The sequence below is a fragment of the Gopherus flavomarginatus genome, chromosome 17, assembly GCF_025201925.1.
Source record: "Gopherus flavomarginatus isolate rGopFla2 chromosome 17, rGopFla2.mat.asm, whole genome shotgun sequence".
NCBI lineage: Eukaryota > Metazoa > Chordata > Testudines > Testudinidae > Gopherus > Gopherus flavomarginatus.
The window spans coordinates 3,601,339-3,615,639 of NC_066633.1; the positions used below are offsets into that span (position 1 = coordinate 3,601,339).

Here is a 14,301-nt window from a genome sequence, read left to right on the forward strand (position 1 = left end):
CATGTTAACTTTTAATAGCCCAATCTCAAAAGTTGAGTTTATCACATCATGGCCACAAGACATTTAGAAAATCAAACCTAAGTCCACTAAGTGACACAGATGCCACAGCATGAGATCAAGTAAATTTAAAAATGGGAGGAAAACTGACAGCTGAGAGAGAAGTGAGATTCAGGACACACTCGCAAGCACTGAAATAAAAAAATCAGGTGATTCTGATTATGGATTCAGTGTTTCCTGAATGTGTTCGGCGGTTATCTATTTAGTGACTATTAGTCTATTTTCAGAACAAAGGGCACAAGGAAAAATATCACAGCCAATGACCGAGGAACACAACATATATCTGGCATCGTAAATTATTCTCTCATACTTATTCAGTCAGCAATGGATTTGTTTTTATTCAATCAGCTTGTTGGAAGAGAGGGTTGGAATGGTCATGCCCTGGCTCACCCACAAAACTTTCTTAGCCTCCCAAAGCCCCCCTCTACCACTCCTCTTCCTACCCCTGCAGGCCCTGGGGAGCTTAGTACACACTGCTGTCATCACCAAGAGGTGGCTGCTCCTTTGATGAATGCAGCTTCTTCAAACCCTGTTTGTTACGTGCACGTCTAATAGGTACCTCACCATAGTATTTAGGTGCCATTCATGTAATTCAGAAATGTGCCAATGGGGATGATGTTTTCCATCCTCCTCCTGCCAAGTGGATTGATGTCCCTTGTTTGTTTCCTAGCCATGCTGTAGTTGTTTATGGGAAGCTTCCACAACAGTTGAGTCTTGCCTTGCGCCCTGAAGGTTTCTAATCTGTCCAGTGGTAGTTCACTCTGCTGTCTAGCTCCTTACACTGAAATCCTTCAGATCCTATCTTCTGCAGATTTCACCCAAACAGTCACAATGTCCCTGCTCAGTGTGAAAGTTTGGGTAGGACACCCACACCCCATCTGAAGTAACTAAGGCTTTGAGCACATCAAAGATTAGAACTAGGACCTTGCAGCATCTCAGGAAATCTCAAGCCAGTGCAGAGTAGCGGTGCAATGTGCTCTCACTGAACTGTTATCACCTAATAGAAGGACCGCTACATACTTGACCAGCTGAAAATCTCTACGTGACCTTCACGATCAGTCTCGGGTAGATGTGAATCTCATGCGTGGATGGGTTATTCCAGTTTTAAAAGATTCATTTAAAATAAGTGTTTCTTCCAAACCAACATCTCTCTGAATAATGATGAGCTTTTAGTGAGCAACAAACTTTCATAATTATTTCAAGTGTATTTAACTTTGCACTGTGTAGAGGCTTTTATCACCAAGGCAGAGGTGGCTATGGGGCCATCTTAGAGGTACTTTTCTCTGCGGCTAAGTACCACTGAACCAGCATACTATGGGTGTGCCTGCTATTGCTGTGATAGATGCTCTGAGGGATAATCCCTTCTGGTGTCTCCAGCAGCACAGCCAGGAAGATGGATGCTGTATGCTTTAAATATTTTTAATTTGTTCCGAATACTTAGAAGGCATTGATTGCTTAATGAGTGTGTATATAAGTTGCAATCCTGGATGTGTGATCAGGGCAGGAGATTGTTAGGTAACTCTTACTGGGTGGGCCTGAAACTGTTGCAGCATGAAGTTGAGCACATGCCTCCTTCACTCTCGTCAGGCTAAGTCAAGGTATGCAGATCCATTACTTTAATTGGTAATTGTCATGATTCAGTATCTCCTCTCTGCAACTGTGCTGGTTTATATAGAACCATCAAGTGCATGGCACTGTACAGTAGGTGGTGTGCCAAATCTGATAGCCCAAGTTGATGGGCCAACACAGTCAAATAAAACACCCACCAGCAGCAGATTTTAGTCCCTTTCCTGAAGGATGGAGTTATTGTCCAAAACCTCTCTCACTCAAAACTGACAAACCAGGCTGCTTCTTGATAATGCTTCTGCCCCTGCCCACACAGCACATGTGTCTCCAGCCAGATCATCCACCTAGCTGCTTTGGAGTCTCCCCAGGTCCTTTCCCAAGGCCCAGGGTCACCTGCAGGAGTCTCCCTGCCGTTCCACCTGTGACTGAGCTGATTGCCTGCTTCTTATATGAGGGCCAGCTGACCTGCGGGGCTAGCACTTGACTCCTGATTTCAAATCCAGCATCTGGGAGGTAGTTTAACTAGGCACAAGCGGAACTGATTTCAGCTCCTTTAAAGGGCCAGCCCACCCTGTGACAGAGTTCCTACCCTGCAGAGCTTACACCATTAACAGCACCGCAGGGTACAGTACACTGCAAAACAAACCCAGACTGATGTTGTTGATCAGACTAAACCATTGGCTGTTGGGGAAATGTTCAGCCCCCTCTCCCTTCGTGCATCATTCCACAAGAAGTGAATTATACAGTTCTCATCACTTTATTGTTTGTAGTCAGTATGAATGTGTTCAAGGTTGTATGGAATATTATTGTTATCTGGGAATAGAATTATTCTCATTTCATTTATGTTTTCAGAAGGTGGAATTCAATAAAATGGAAAAGGAGAAAAAATGCAAAGGACTTTTATCAAGTGGCCATTTATTTAAAAGAGTCAATTATATTCCACTTCTGATGCAAATTAGGAAGAATTAACATTCTGGGGAACCAATTTTAACTGAATTTCAGGAATAGTGGATTAAATTGAAAGGGTATTCACATTACTTAAAGCAATCTATATGTGAATCTAAATGGGCTTCCCACTTATCCAGAATGCTCTTCTGAGTTGGATTCTTATTGGCAATTAAACTTTTGCGGGGTGCAGCCTGTTCTGATCATTGGGTGCCAGGGAGCTATGCTATGCAGGCATGTTCATTCCTCCTTTATGGCCTGCCTCTAGAGGTGCAGAACGAGCAATGTACTGTGGCAAGGTGGCAGGTTTCTTCTTTGAGAAGATTAAACAGCATAAGGAGGTCAGGGAGGAAAAAAAAAAAAACAAGCCAGCTACATTCCAGAAATGCAAAACTGGATCAGGCAGGCAAGGAGAAGGAGGGATTATCTCCAATATAAAGGAGATCAAGTGAGGAGGGGATGAAGGCTGCTTTGCCGGACCATGTAATTCCCTTTACACCCAGGTGCATTGGAACAATAGCAGATTTCCCCTTCGTCTCAGCAGGAATTATAATGCAATGAGGTAGAAATCAAAGGGGGAAGCAAGTTCACTTTCTAATATTCATGCAATTGTATGCTGTGGTTTCAGAGCCAGGCTCCTCCTCTTCCCCCCCCCCCATACCACTCCCAACCCTCTAATGGAATAGGCATCTTCATTAAGGAAACAAGCCTCAATCCCTCTCCTCCTCACTAATGGACAAGGTGGCCTCCCTCTTCCTTTACATGAACAGAGGTTGGGTCCTCTCCTCCCTCTGCGTAGTGCTTATGAGTTTAATACAAATGCAGTCCTGGCCCTTTAAAATTCTTCCTGTTCTGTAGGGAAAGAGAATCTCCCTCTCTCCCCCATCCTTTTCAACAGGAATTGAGTGTTCTTCAGTGGGAGCCCCCTGCAGGAGGGGCGAATTTTAAAGGGGACAGGACTGTACTTGGCCCAGAAACAGTTGTTCCTCTGGTGTGTGTTGCAGAATAACTGTCCTTTGCTGTTTTACAGTGACACTGTTCTTAGGCAGAGACTGAAAATCATGTCAATGCACGAGGGAAATAACGCACTTGGGTGAAACTCAGCTTTACGGCGTGAGAGATTTGCAGGAGTGACAATCCATAGGATAGGAATTATCTAACTAAAAGGCTCGTGATCTTCTCATGCATATAAATATTTGACAACTGAGACCTGGCTCTCTGTTTAGGAAGATGTACACCTACACCAGCTGCAGTGCATACCTCAATTGCCAATGTTTTCTAATGAGTCCAAGACAGCTATGGTCTTGGCTACTAGAACAGTTCCGTGTGTGTAGCTCACATTACATAGAAGCTCAGGCTTAGACTATTGTGACACAGACAGTAGGACCCCAATCCTGCATTCAGATCAGCAGAGGCAAAGGTGTCTGTTCACACAGATGCATATTCTGGATCAGGTCCTATATGTTTTGCCAGCTTTGACATTCCAAATGCTTTAAACAAGGCTGCTCTACAGCGCTGTGCAGAATAAAAGTTCTTCCCTGGATATATGTGAGTCAAATGTGATCACCCTGGGATCCGGCTGTATGGAGGAAACACTGTAGTTTAGCAGCCCTGGTTGTGACAAGCCATAGCAACTGTAACATTTTTGTACAGTCTCCTTGTTAGACCCGTGACTCTGAGGGACCCATAAATGACTTGCAAAGAGTAGCTTGGTACCTCACTGCTGGCATATGGAAACATAACTATGTTTTCTAAATGATACATACATATATAAAATAAATAGATCAGTGCATGCAAGGCTAACCAAATCACCTAGATTGACAACCTGAGAAAAGCTCAGAGGGTTTTATGGATGACTCGCTTAGGCTGTCAATGGATGTCAACATCCAGAAGTTTCTTATATATAACTGATCAAGTGGATATGTGCAGTTAGGCCAGAGCTGTCTAAATTGACCTCTGGGCCCCTGGATTGAACGGAGAGATTAGAAGGGGAGTACGTGGAATGTAACATGCAGTTCTTCTAACTGCGAAGCTCACTGTGATTGCTTGTGTGGCCAGCTGTATTTGGATTTGCCTTTCAGAGCCAGGGCTGGTTAGTATAGAGCAGAACAGTTACAAAGTGCCATGCTGTACATTTAGAAGCAATGTAATTTTTTTGTGGTGGTGGAGGAAATATTGCCCTAATAACACAGACTTCCTCAGCAAATGCTGGAGCCAAACCAGCAGATAGGCAGTGCTGTTTTTAGAATTCCTTAAATGAGAGGCCTGCTTATTTCAAGCATCCCGCCTGCTAGAGAGAAACAGCTTTAAAAAAAATAATGAAGTATGTATCCATCTACTGACATTCATTTAGAATCAGCTGAGCAGCATGGATTTCCTAGATTTGAATTCTGATATTAGGCCCAGTGATAGCCCTGTGAGAAGCTGACAAAGTGACCAGCTTAAAAAAAAACACACCCACAAAAAACAGTGTGTTTTTTCTTTATTTTTAATACCACATAGCTGGATTTTCCAGTATTTTGAGTGAAAAATATATGCAGTTAGCTCTGCGTTGACAATGTCCTTGAGGATTTGACAGTGAGATTTTCCAGCAGTTGCTCTTCGTTAGAATCCTGGTGGTGTTTAATAAGGCAGTCGAACTGCTGGCACCTTCGGTTCCTGTTTGTTCTCGGAGGGCTCAGGGGCTGCTGCAGTAAGCACATCGACCAGGGCTGATCATTACAAGGGCGTACGCCACCATGAATAAAAATGTCACACGTTTTCCCATCTCACAGCGGTACAAAATGTCAGTCCTGTCAAACAGACATTGCAGGTAGCTGTGAGCAGTCAGTACAAATTGGGAAGCCGAACATTCCCCCAGCTTTCTGATAGTCTTCATTTGAAGCAGAAGAAAAACAGTTGTTAACCTATTAGCTGTGATTTTAAACTCTACTGAGACAGTGGATGGATAGACTTTCACACGTGGGAATAAATATATTCCAGGGTCCAGGAATTTTTAAAACATTCTCTCCATCTATTTGCATTGCAGAGCAGAAAGAGAGAGGAAAAACACTCTCAGTAGAAACTTGGTCTTATTTTGGAAGAGGCACATTGGAAATTATGAAAAATTATCATCATTTTCATACTTCAAGCACTCTCCCCTCTTGGTTTACCTGTGCATATGACTTTAAAAAGCTCCTTGTTATTTTAGCTAATGACCCAGAATAGGAGCAGTTTGGTAAATTAAGACTGTTCTCTCTCCCAGCCCAGCTTCTCCTGTTACTTGGTCCTGTACTGACTTTATAATGTGTTCTCTGCCTGTTAATACAAGTGAAAGTCATGTTAGGTTTGAAGATAGAAGGATGTTGAGTTAGTGACTGATCAGGCATTCTCTTGGCAATAGACTTGCCCTGATTCTAGGGATATTCCCCTGTGCCCACACAGTTATCAGTGCAGGGCTGAAACCTGTGATCACCGTAAGCATAGGATTCAGATTTCACTGTGGAATCCAGAAGAAGCTGGACTGGGTGTGAGTGCCGTGGGGCACAGAGCCCTTATTAAAACACTGACAATTGCAGTAGTAATAGAGGAGATACAGCAAACTGCTGTCAAAATAGATTTCTTTGAGTGAAGTGTTTGCTTTGTGAGAAAGTTCCTCTGTAAGTGGTGGATTCTCCTTTGTTTTGCTGATCTATTTCTCCATGACTGATGCACGCATATAAGCTAGTGCATTGTGGCAAACATAATATCTGAAAGGTATTAATGGCTAAAGCATGTTGCATAAGGAAGGCTCAGAGAAAGGAACCTGTGCCGAAGCTCTTGAGAAACAAAACAGCCAGAAACTGGATGGAAATACCAAGGATGAACTTTCTGGCTTGAAGGTTTAGCTGCCTGCAATGTGATGCTTTTAGCCTTTGCATGTGAACAAAAATAAAACTGATTGGGGGTATAATCTGAGCATGTTGTAGGGTGTTCTGGAGTAACGAAGGCCCTAGGCTCTCAGTATCTTTATGTTCTATAGGTGCCTGTCACCCAGGAACTACGTATAATGTGCAAAACTGCATTCTCCTGCAGTGTCTTAGAATATCTTGTCATTTGACTATGGAATCTGAGGAATAGTTTAATTTTTTTTTGTTTTTGACTGCAGCTGGCCACACTCCGTTAAAAAAAATGAAACCAAGTGGCCAGAGTCCCAGTTCACTTTTGCATCCTCTTCTGTCATTTCTTTTGCTGCCTTTTTTTTACACAGCACGTGAACTTTCCCATCACTAGAGCTAGTTGCATGGGAAGTAATCAGACATCTTGACAAGCCTTCAAATCACAAATGCCACTACAAATTAACCACTACAAAATACTTCTCCTGTCAACATCGTATACGAATATGTGCTACTTTGGGAGCATGCACTGAAAATGTCTGCTCAACACAGCTCACAAATGAAAAAAAATGCATGTGTAATTCTGTGAAACATAACAAAATGCTCTCTTCTCTAGATAATTAAAACAGTATTTCATACATTTCCTGTTGAACTCTGTAATGAAAGTGGTTTGTCTACCATTTAAAGTAGAATTGCACTTTTAAACACAGAATTGGTTTTAAATTATAATGCTCCATAGAAACAGTCTAAGCCAGCAGTTCTCATCCGGGGGTCTGAAGACCCCCGCTCCCCTTTGGTCCGCGGGGCCCCATGGCTGAAGCCCCGATCCCCACTGCCCCCTGCGGGCCTGAATTCAGGAGCCCCAAGCACTGGTACTCCCTGTGGGGCAGAAGCCCTGAGCCCATGGGCAGAGCTGGGGACATGGAGGGCACTGCTCAAACTACAGAACAAGAGCATGGCAGTCCCCACCCTCATCTCCTCTCCCCGCCCCCTGGCCAGGTCGAAGGTGGGAAGACGGAGCCAGGCAGTGCCGGGCAGCTGCTGCTCTGGCTGGTGCCATGGAGCCAGGGTCTGCTCCAGGCCACAGCGCACCAAGCGCGTGCTTGGGGCGGCATACCGCGAGGGGTGCTCTGCCGGTTGCCGGGAGGGCGGCAGGTGGCTCCGGTGGACCTCCCGCAGTTGTGCCTGCGGAGGGTCCGCTGGTCCCGAGGCTCCAGTGGAGCATCCGCAGGCACGCCTGTGGGAGGTCCACTGGAGCCGCAGGACCGGCGAGCAGCAGAGTGCCCCCCGCGGCGTGCCGCCGTGCTTGGAGCTGCGAAATTGCTAGAGCTGGCCCTGCATGGAGCAGGCAGCAGCAGCAGCGTTCCCTTCTCTCCTGCTGGTGCCCCAAGTTGAAGTGCTCCTCAGCTCCCAGCCCCCTTTGCTCTTCCAGAGGCAGTCTTTAAGAGCCCCCCAGGTGGGGAGACCTGGCTCCGTGGCTGGCAGACCCCTCTGGGAACAGGGACTGCAGAGGAGTCCTCCTAGCACACAGCCCTTAGTACCGCTCTCCCTACATCCTGAGCTATGCCGTCTCTGTACTCAAGCTACCCCCTGCCTGCACACAGCCCCAGCTACCCCCCTCCCTGCTCCCTGAGCTACCCCCTGCCCACACACAGCCCCTAGTACTTCTCTCCCTGCATCCTGAGCTACCTCCCCTGCCTGCACACAGCCCCTAGTACTTCTCTTCCTGCACTCTGAGCTACCCCTAGCCTTCACACAACCCCTACTACCCCCCTCCCTGCTCCCTGAGCTACCCCCAGCCTTCACACAGCCCCTACTACCTCTCTTCCTGCACCCTGAGCTACCTCCCCTGCCTGCACACAGCCCCAGATACCCTGTTCCCTGATCAACCCCCCTGCCTGCACACAGTCCCAGCTACCCCCCTCCCTGCACCCTGAGCAACCCCCCTGCCTGCACACAGCCCCTACTACCTCTGTCCCTGTACCCTGAGCTACCTCCCCTGCCTGCACATAGCCCCAGCTGCCCCTCTGCCTGCAGACAGCCCCAGCTATTTCCCTCCCTGCACCTTAAGCTGTTTCCAAACTTTTTGAGCTAAGCCCCCCACCTTTGAGTTATAGTTTTTGATTGTGTGCTCCTACCCCACCCCCCAACCCAGACAGGCTGGAGTGAGTCAGGAGGTCGCACTTCCTCCCTGACCCCCGCCATGCAGAGGTGGCTCTGGCTCCACTGTCCCCTGCCACCCCCAATAGAAGTCAAACTAAACCTATACTCAAGGCCCCTGCCCCAAGGCCTCCCCATCCCTGCTGGGCCCTGGAGTTTTTACAGCATGTCAAGAGGCTCCTCAGAGAAAAAGGATGAGAATCCCTGGTCTAAGCAATGCTTTTTGGATTTTCTATCCTCAGATTCGGGCTTCATCTCTCAGTCTAAAAGGTGGTATGTTTAATACTAAAACATATAAATGTACTGTAAAAGAAACATCCAGCTATTCTGGGATGATTAGCAGAGCTTGGGATTTATGGATGTAGCTTATGTGCTTTGCCACTGATTCCTCTGGGAAAAGGCTTATGGCCCTCTCATCCTAGAGAAGCCGCAAAGAAAGGATCCTTTGGCTTCCACTGGGGTGGATCGTACTGGTCTGAGCTGAGGGAAGACCAATGATAAAAACAAAGCTTAAAAAAATTCAGTTCTATTGAGGAGAAAAAAAAAATCCCTCCTATATATCTCAATGAATGGGCTCCCAACTGTCTCGTGGGAGCGGGGGCCGTTCTGGACATTGATTGGAGTCCTTGGTTTGATAACGTGGAATATTCCAAAGAGCTTTATTGATCACTGTCACTTTGGAGGTACATCAGGAGGTGTCATGTTGGTGTCATGCCAAGCACACTTATGGGCCCGCACAGTGGTGATCTTTTCTCTGTATTGCCAAACGAGTGAGAGGGTTGTATAAATTGTTCACTTCCTCTCCAGTTGTTCTAGTGGAATCTGCCTGGCTAGAAACATTAACCAAGGGAATTTTCTCAGTCCCTCTCATTAAGCTAATGAGAGAGTTTAATTGCAACTCTTTCTCTCCCTCATCATAGGTTCATGGCACATCTTTAGGACAAGCCAGGTGGAGGGGGAGGTGCCGCCTTTTTCTGTATCTCTTTACTTGCTTGTGCTACCCTTCCAATCCTCTAACGTGACTGAAGGAAGGAGACCTCTGTTTAAAGCACAGAGATTTCCGTTCCTGACTTATGAATTAAAAATATATGTAGTCCTGTCATCCCAATTTGAGCTCTGCATACGGAAGTATGTATAAAATGGTGTATGTGCTACTGATAATAAAGCAGTTGCCTCATAGATTCCACCTACTTTCCTTGTTGAATCTTTTTTGGTTCAGTACATTTTTCAGTGTGGTTATTGTCTCCATTTTTATTGAGTGTCCAGTTCAGGTTCCAAAATCACCATATCAGAACCCTTCTGAAGAGAGTAAGTGTTCATACATTCAGAACAGTCCATCTCTTGCCCCAGTGGCTGTCCTTAGAACACAGTAACATTTTCCAAAACCATCCTACGTGTTTGAGACAGCCATGCTTTTCATGTATAAGAAACTCTGCTGTGGAATCCATTAAACATACCTCCTCCCCTTGCCTCTAGAATGAGAACTTCTGTGACTGTGAGAATGTTACACCAATTATATTAGACCAGTAAAAACCAGCAGGATCTTATTAAAGGGGACAAGACAAAGATACCACATTTATTATGATAACAATTTGATTTATGACTAATAACTAATATCTTAATTCTTATACACACACATTATACCTAATACCTATACACACACACACACACATTCACACACACACACACACACACACACACATCCATCAGATGTTCTGCAGCTGCTGCATAGTTACCAGTCCTGAAGATAGCTTAAGTTCATAGCTTGATTTTGTAGCTTGGGTTCGTAGCTTGTGGCGGCTAACTGGCCAGGAAAGCCAGGCACAAGGACAAGCTGGCTCTCTGTTGGGCAGGCACTGATGTCCTTCCATGTTGACAGCAGAATGTTACCCAGTCTCTCTCATCTCACTCATCTTTTTTATAGGCTTTTAGTTTGGATTCAAAGTCTATAGATTTTGCTGTGTCACGCTGCCTCTGGGTTTGGATTGATCACCCGTCAATTGCAGGCATGACTTTCAGCCTTGAACCTGGCTTTGATCTTCCTTCTGTTGTTCTGTTGTCCTTTTCTTTTTAGGGTGGATGCTTCTTACTTTGTTTAGGGCTGTTGTCTAGGTCTTCAGCCTTTGGTATTTGAACTTTATCTCATCAGGACAGGCTGGGGCTGGAGGTTGATTCCGTCATCCACACATACCTCATTCACACATCTAAACTAAACTAATAAGATTACAGCAGGGTTTGCAAAAATGAAGGAAGCTTTTACAAAATGGAGTGAGTGTTTTAAAATGGGGTTTGAATTAAAATATGGAACAGAAGTTACAGTGTAGGCAAGTGTAGTGTGGATGGTGAACAGAAGTTACATTAATAAATTAAAAACAATTTCATTTATCAGTTCTACAAGTAAACACTTCTTCCTGCATATGCCAAGGAGCAAAATTGTTTTGTTACACCCCGCCTTTGTCCATAGCTTTTTCTGGCTGCACTTGTTGCTGCAAATGAAATAACACCTCTAATCTACTGATAAAGGCTCTGTTTTCAATACCATTTTTGAAGTATAACTGCTTTATTGTAACAAATATTCCCAGTTATAGTTTGAGATAATATTCTGCTCACCAGCTGTTAATTCACACATTGAAAATTATTTTTTTGTTTAAAAAGTTTTCCCTGGTGTGAAAAAAAATAAAGTTATACTGTGAAAATTCCATGGATGTAGTAAAAGTTATTTTATAATCTATTTGGCTATATCATTTTTAAGTATGTGCCCTTTGCACTGTAAATATTTCTAAGAATTATTCCCAGGCAGTTTATGGTTTAAAATGACTTGTCTAATAATTAGTAAATCAACGCCCACTAAGCATCTTAGAATTAGTTTTCTGTAAAGTAGCTTAGTGTCTTGTCACTTCAGAAATGTTTGGAACAACACAATTAAGCAAATATTCAGAAAAAGAAAGTATGTTGGTAAATAGAGATGAGTAAGAATGTCCTAATTTAGACTCTCTTCCCTTCTACGGTACATGCATTCAAGAACATGCCTACTGCGGTAACGTAGCTCCTTTTAGCAATGCAGCCATGCACTGTGTTGTACCCATTCATCCATGCTGCACAGGTAATTAAGTTGATATTCCAACACCAGTTCCCCTACTGACCTTCGAAACAATGTGTTTTGCTGCATCAACAAATTAACTTCAGTCAGGGGCTATTCTAGTAAATAGGATGTTCATATACTATGAATATACTTACTTATCCCATCCTGGTGACAGATATTAACATCAACATTAAAAATGAAGCTCTGGCAAAGGGCAAATAACTGTTATCTTCTGGTAGACCTGTATGTCAATTACTTTCTATTGCCCTTACCCTGTTCTTTTTGTGTTGTGCTTTACAATATTGATTTAGCGATAGTTGTTACTCATCGGTGTGAGAGTCTCAGAAACCATGCTGCCATAGATCTGTGGTCTTGCTTTTTCATCTCAACAATGACCAGAGGAAAGGTTCAGAGATTAAAAGCTTTCTTACACAAAGCTTATTTAGGATCAGATGTGTGTCTGTCCTAGCGTTCCAGTTTTCCAGCAGCATTTAAGTGAAGGAGATGAATTCTGAATCATGCTGTTGGGTCCAGGCTTTGAATTGCCATTGCTTGGGTTACAGTTCTATAAGTTATGACATATTTGTTATAAACTGATTACTCCTGAGGAACCTCAAGGAAACCAAAAGCTTCTAAAGCTGAAGTGACATTTTCTTGAAGTGTCTTAACTTTTTAATTGTAAGAACTATTAGGTGTGTAAAATAGGCTGCCATGGGAAGTGGTGAAAGCCTCATCACTGGAGCCATTTTAAACTAGACTGGAGAAATCACTAGAAGCAGTATTGTAAGGAGCAGTTCTTCACTTGCAAAAGTATGGACAGTTGTTGATGATCTAATGGGCCTGTCTGTCTCTAATAAATAAATGTACAAAGAAGTAAGCTTCATCAGTAAGCTCTGGAAAAGCACTCACCATAAGAGCTGAATGGTTACGATTTAAGCCTATATTTAAAATTAAACTTCATAAATAAGCCCTGTTTAGAAAACAAATAGGGACTTTTCAACATGGGACTTTGAGTGGAACATTCATTGGTGGATCAAAAGTAAATGGTGCCAGAATTCAATCCAGTCAAAGTGCCCCCTTCTCCTACAAAAGTGCTCACTGAACTCCTGGCCCTCTGCTACCATCTCCACCCCAGTTCTTGTGGTACGCTCCACCACTGCTTGTGGGTGTCTTTCAATCATTAGAGCCAGACTTTGGAGTTCAGAGACCCCCTCCCCAGCCCAAGGTATGGTTCCCATATCCTGCCTTAATCCATTCTTGCAGGTATTGTGGGAACTTTGTCCCTACCTACACTGCAGTGGGTGCTGACCTGCTTTGTGGCATCATTATTCCTGGAATAACTGCCCCTGGAAATAGAACTTCCACATCTGTGTTGTTTTGCCTGTTCAGGAAACTATATTTAGGGGTATTTGGGTCCCACCTTCTTTAGAAGGGTACTTTACTGTTCTGTGTTCCCTTCCTTCCCCTCTTCTCCTCCCCACCCCCCAACTTGTTCCAGCATAACATGTACTTTGTATACTGACTTGCATATAAGCAGGCCTCTAATTTCAATAATAAGTCAGTGCCAAATGTGTGCTTTGCATCTTAAACGTCATGCAAGCTTGTGAAGCTACTCTTCTCATTTGGTGTAGGCTTGGTGCTTTGCTCTCTCCCTTCCTCTGCCACACCTCTCTTCTTTCCCCTGTGGCCTTTGAATTGTGCCTTGAATCTCTTGGCTTATACAGCACTATATATGGTAATTTTCATGTTCACTTGCATAGATTTTGTGCTTATCTCATGGAACAAAAATGATACTTGCATACAATGTGCATTGGCTTGTCTCAAATCATCCCTTGTTCCAGCCTTAGGCAATTTGGAGCATTCTAATGGAATACTTTCTGTAGTCTAGGGAAAGAACAAAGCTTCCTCCCCTCCCACAAGGACCTGCATCACAGCACCCATCCTCGACCAAAGAGTAGTTGGTTGAGATTTCCTCTGGAGTCCATCCGTGCTGCTGCTCATAGGAACATAAGAATTATCATACTGCATGAGACCAGGGGTCCATCTCGGTCAGTATCCTGCCCTCAATACAGGGCAGTACCGGCTGCGTCGGGCAAAGGGCAGGAAAGCTTGCAGTAGGTAGAGAGGAATAACCTGCCCCCAGGGAAAGTTTCTTCTTAAGCCCCAGTAGTTAGAAGTTGGCTCATCTGCAAGCAACTGTACATCTAAGCAGGCCAGACGCCCCCTGCCCTGTTAGTTCTACTAAGTGCTGTGCTGTCTGTAGTCAAGCTTCATTCTACCTGCCAATGAGCCTCCACCCTGATGGGAAATACCAGCTCCAGAGCTGGGGGAGAGAGTAAAATCCTTGTAACCTGTTCAGGGTTTCCTTTCATTGGTGAAACTGGTAACAGTGATGTCACCTGGAATGAGGATGATGGGTGTCCACTGGGGAACTGGGCTGTGGCCACCAAATGCAAATTAACAGCCATCTAATGGCAACACAGTGATGAATCCATCCTGGGTTGGCTTCCAGCAGTGACTTAAGGTTCTGATCTAGCAAAACATTTGCACGTGTGCATAATGTTAATAGGAAAAGGGAAAAGGAGCTCAAGAATGTAATGAGTAAAACAAAAAGGTGCAGAAAAGAAGAAGGATGAA

General features: G+C 44.4%; 1 protein-coding gene across 9 annotated transcripts in view; it reads left to right on the top strand.

The window, feature by feature from the left end:
• DENND1A (DENN domain containing 1A) overlaps positions 1–14,301 on the top strand; it is a 353,469-nt gene that overhangs the window by 306,391 nt on the left and 32,777 nt on the right. Inside the window, exon 20 of one of the 9 annotated variants that reach the window (XM_050926236.1) lies at positions 9,503–9,626. The exons of the other annotated variants lie outside the window; for them this stretch is intronic. Within the exon in view, the coding sequence (XP_050782193.1) occupies positions 9,503–9,604 (102 nt within the window). The 3' untranslated portion in view covers positions 9,605–9,626. Of the gene's footprint in view, positions 1–9,502; positions 9,627–14,301 lie in introns of those variants that run through there. 9 annotated transcript variants of the gene reach the window in all.